Genomic DNA, 3,895 nt, shown 5'->3' with positions numbered 1-3,895 from the left:
GGGGCATCAAGTTAGCGGAAACCGGTAGGATGACTTCCTTTTTGTTCATTTCAAAATAAGAGCCCAAAGTAAAAGCTACAGTTAAATTCTACAAATCATATTCTAACTTTTTATTTAACATTTTTTAACTATTTAATATTTTCCACATAACTTTACACACCTTACAACCACAACTTGAGGTATTTCAGGGCACTTCAAGGATAAATCTAGGTCGGTGAAAAACATTGAAAATGAGTCGGCTTTTTCATTTTTTCTGGTATTACCATAGACTGTATATAAGAATAACAATAATAATTATTATTTTTACAGTCAATGGGTATTACATTGTTCCCTCTTCTGTGTTTCTGTTCGTAATTTCAATTATAAGGTTTTTGAAATGTAACTTTGTAAATTTAGGGTCTATGAAAAATAAATATAAAAAGACTCAAATATTCCATGGAGTTATATTCATTACATTTTTTAAACTGTGCAATGTGTGTGCTTTTAAGAATACATATTTTAAGTTATTTAGTCTTTAATTTAAAGAAAAAATAAAATAATAAACAACAAAAAAGCGCATGCCTCATTTGGTTGGTGTTCAACCATTTGTAGCAGGATTAATATCATGGTTAAAATCATGGTAAACGCATTAAGCTTGAGAAATGCTTTTAGTCCTGGAAAAAAAAAGTCTGAATCTGTATCAAATTTTTGGAGCCAATCATCAATTTTCTCTTATTACTATTAAATATAAACTGACCTTAGAGAATAATCTAATCTTTAGAAAATTTCTCAACATGTAAACAATATAACATTATGGCTTTCCAAATAACAAACTAAATTGACAGTAAATTAGACATTTACCACAATTTGACTCAGTTATCTGACATGTTGAAAATCTAAACTTAAAAGAAAATCACCAAAAAGTACAAACCCATTAATTTTTTTTTAATTATTTTTAATACCACAATGGAGGATGAATGAGCCACATGTGGCTCCAGCCTTTGGTTGCAGACCCCTGCTATAGGTCAAGATTACAAAACTGGAATAAAAAATCTAAACTTGTGTACATCCTGTATAAGATACTAAATTTTGTTCACTTGACATGTCATTCATCATTTTCCTACTGGAGTCGCTTCCGGTACTCGTACCTGCAGCAGAAACATGTTCAACAGCGCCACCCTGTGGTCTTACTGGTTCTGTCGGTCTTCTAAGAGAAAGATTCATGTTTCGTAAAATTATTTAAATACCAGGACGATGCTTTCTGACATTTTCAAGATAAAATCTTATATAATTCTTTGTACAAAAATACTTTGTGAGTTAGTGAGGATTTCTGTTTAGTTTGAGTCATGTACATTACGTGTATACAGAGGTGGACGATGCAGCTAAAAATGAACAAATTAGTAATATTGCTTCAAATATTACCTAAATCAAACAAGTACTGAGTAAAACTTTGAACATAAAAAATAATTAACAGTTTAGACTTGTGGTATTAGACTGACTGAATGTAATGGTGAAAACTTAAATAAATGAAGTTAAAGAGAACATTTTTTGTTTGCAAACATTACATCAACATCAAGGTTTACTTTTTCCCCTCTGCATATGTATATAGTTGGCGTAAATTGTTTTAAAAGCCTCCAGGAACGAAAAAAAAAAACATTAAAATTATTCGCAAAACTGAGAAAAAATTTTCGCATATCTTTGATATATGTTTAAAGACACTTTTAAATCTTGTCTTTTTGTGTAAATAATAAATTTCACGATTTTATTTTATCTTGTTTAAGTATATTTGCCATTTTTATTATGTTAGTTTTGTATATTTTATGTGAAAATTCTGTGACTTTAGTGTGTGAATTTGCCTATTAATGGGTTTCGGCCTGTTGGTTAACATAAATAAACAAATAAATCTGAAAAGGACTTAAGTGTTTCAGTATGCAGGAGAGCCCACACCGTTCACACGCTCCTCTGAAATGTCTCAGGAGGACGCTCAAGAATAACTGTAAATCAAATTAGCAGTGAGCAGAAAAAAACACCAGTTTCTGTGCTCAAGTCAGATCATGACCTTTGAAAGAAAACCAAAGGTTTGACCGTGAGGACTTTAAAACTTTTAATGCAAATCTAGATCAAAGGGACGAGTGTGAACTGAAATCTTTTATTCATGAACCCAGATCATTAAACTGTCATCGTACACATGTAATTCTTCTGAATTGGACCCTAAATCGATGCTCACAAAGCTCTACTTCCACCAACCTCAAGACAGATTTTAAAAAAGTGAATTCATCAGAATATTTGAACAAACACAGAAAAAGAAAATCTAAAAAAAAAAAAAGGCACTGAATCTTTTTAAGACACTTTAAGAAAACATCAAAAACAGAAAAAGCCTTTTGAGATTTGCTAAAGATCTATCCTCCATATTGCCTCATTTCTACTTATGGGTTGAAAACATCCTTATAAATTTACAGAGATAAATGATGTTCATAGTCTTTATGGCACCAGATTATCCTGGATTATCAGGACGAAACAGCTCTTAATCCAGACACCTAAAAAGTACATGTTTTCCAGCCTTTTAAGAACAGACTTGGACGTTCTCCATCAGTTCTCTCCTCACTGGAAACGAATGAACAGTAGCAGCATGACAAACAGCAAATGCAGATTAAAGCTGCAGATTAAAGATGCACTTCAAGTTCCATGGAAGTCCACATGCGACTTAAATTAGGTCGATAGGATAAACATTTGACCCTGTTTCCCAAAACTAACAATCTGCAGTAAAATTAAATCTCAACAGGCACAGAAAAACAGAATGAACGCTCATGTCAGCTTCTAAATTTGGTTTCCTAAACTGACATTCTGTTAGTGAAAAGTATATTTATGTACAGACAAGAGACACGGGGTAATAAAATGGCACAGAGTCACTGCAGAGTCAAATCAACTCATGACTTTATGGCAAAAAGATAAACGGAAAGTGCGATGAACGGCAGAGATGAGGTACTTTCCAAGACGCTTTAGCGTCTCCAAGGCAACGCTGGAATCAGGAGCATTTTCAGGGAGACGAGGTCTTAAAAGAAGGAAGCGATGACACTAATTGCAGCATCATTTGTCTGGATCTTTGGGTTGCAGTGGTGGTTTGCCTGGTAGTGTAGTTGTTGGAGCCCCGCCCCCTGCACCCGCCTCAGTTTCCAGTGTAGAGGTCCACGGTGCTGGAGCTCAGGCCCCGGCTGCCGCTGAAGCTGTGGCCTCCTCGGCTCTGCTGGTGGAAGACACACACGTTTGAAGAGAACAAACATCTGGGATACAACCGAAAATAAATAAATGTTCACCTGAAAGGAGTCATCACTGGTTTTGTTCAGGTAATTCAAGGAGGCAGCTCTCTTCATGCTGGTGGAGGAATCACAAGCATGCTCAGCAGAATAAACGGCTTCTTCAGAATAAGCCATCGCTCATAGACGGCATTCAGTTTCTTACTTGGAGTTTCGCGGTTCAGGAGGAACGTTGCCCTGCAGTTTCTTCACCAACAGCTCGCTGCTGCGGCGCAAAACATCTCTGAGCTTCCCCAGAGAGCCGCTGCGCTGAAGCGCTCCGCTGCCGTCCTGCAGACACACAAACTCCTCAAGATCTCCGCTCTGACGCCGTGCATGAGCCTCCTTTTGGTTTCTGTGTGAATTCCTGTTTTTGACAGTTTGACTTTAATGCTGCAACCACCATGAACTTTAGGGACACAAATATCTCAGCTTGGGAAGTGTAGCGGTCAAATTAAATGAACCATCAGACTGAAAAGCAGCTTCTTTATTCTCAATAACCTCTCATGATGAGTGGAATTAGTCTCACAATTTTTCCTCTCAATGTTTGTATTTTTTAACATTATCCCTGGGGTGTGTCCAGATTCACTCACTGCTTTCTAACCCCTAAGAATATGTAGTGC

The 3,895-nt window shown here is 36.1% G+C and overlaps 1 protein-coding gene across 8 annotated transcripts in view; it reads right to left on the bottom strand.

The window, feature by feature from the left end:
• Positions 1-2,114: 2,114 nt before the first annotated feature.
• Positions 2,115-3,895, bottom strand: part of klc1b (kinesin light chain 1b) — a 20,590-nt gene continuing 18,809 nt past the window's right edge. For 7 of the 8 annotated variants that reach the window (XM_024297918.1, XM_024297924.1, XM_024297922.1 and 4 more), the window contains 3 exons: positions 3,439-3,563; positions 3,294-3,351; positions 2,115-3,223 (listed from right to left, as the gene is read on the bottom strand). In XM_024297918.1, the coding sequence (XP_024153686.1) occupies positions 3,146-3,223; positions 3,294-3,351; positions 3,439-3,563 (261 nt within the window). In that variant the 3' untranslated portion in view covers positions 2,115-3,145. The remainder of the gene's footprint in view (positions 3,224-3,293; positions 3,352-3,438; positions 3,564-3,895) is intronic. The other variant, XM_024297919.1, reaches the window with a different exon arrangement.

The sequence above is a fragment of the Oryzias melastigma genome, linkage group LG15 (genome assembly GCF_002922805.2).
Source record: "Oryzias melastigma strain HK-1 linkage group LG15, ASM292280v2, whole genome shotgun sequence".
Taxonomy (NCBI): Eukaryota; Metazoa; Chordata; class Actinopteri; order Beloniformes; family Adrianichthyidae; genus Oryzias; species Oryzias melastigma.
Note: the sequence above shows the minus strand (reverse complement) of the source record. Positions and strands in the feature narration are given on the sequence as shown.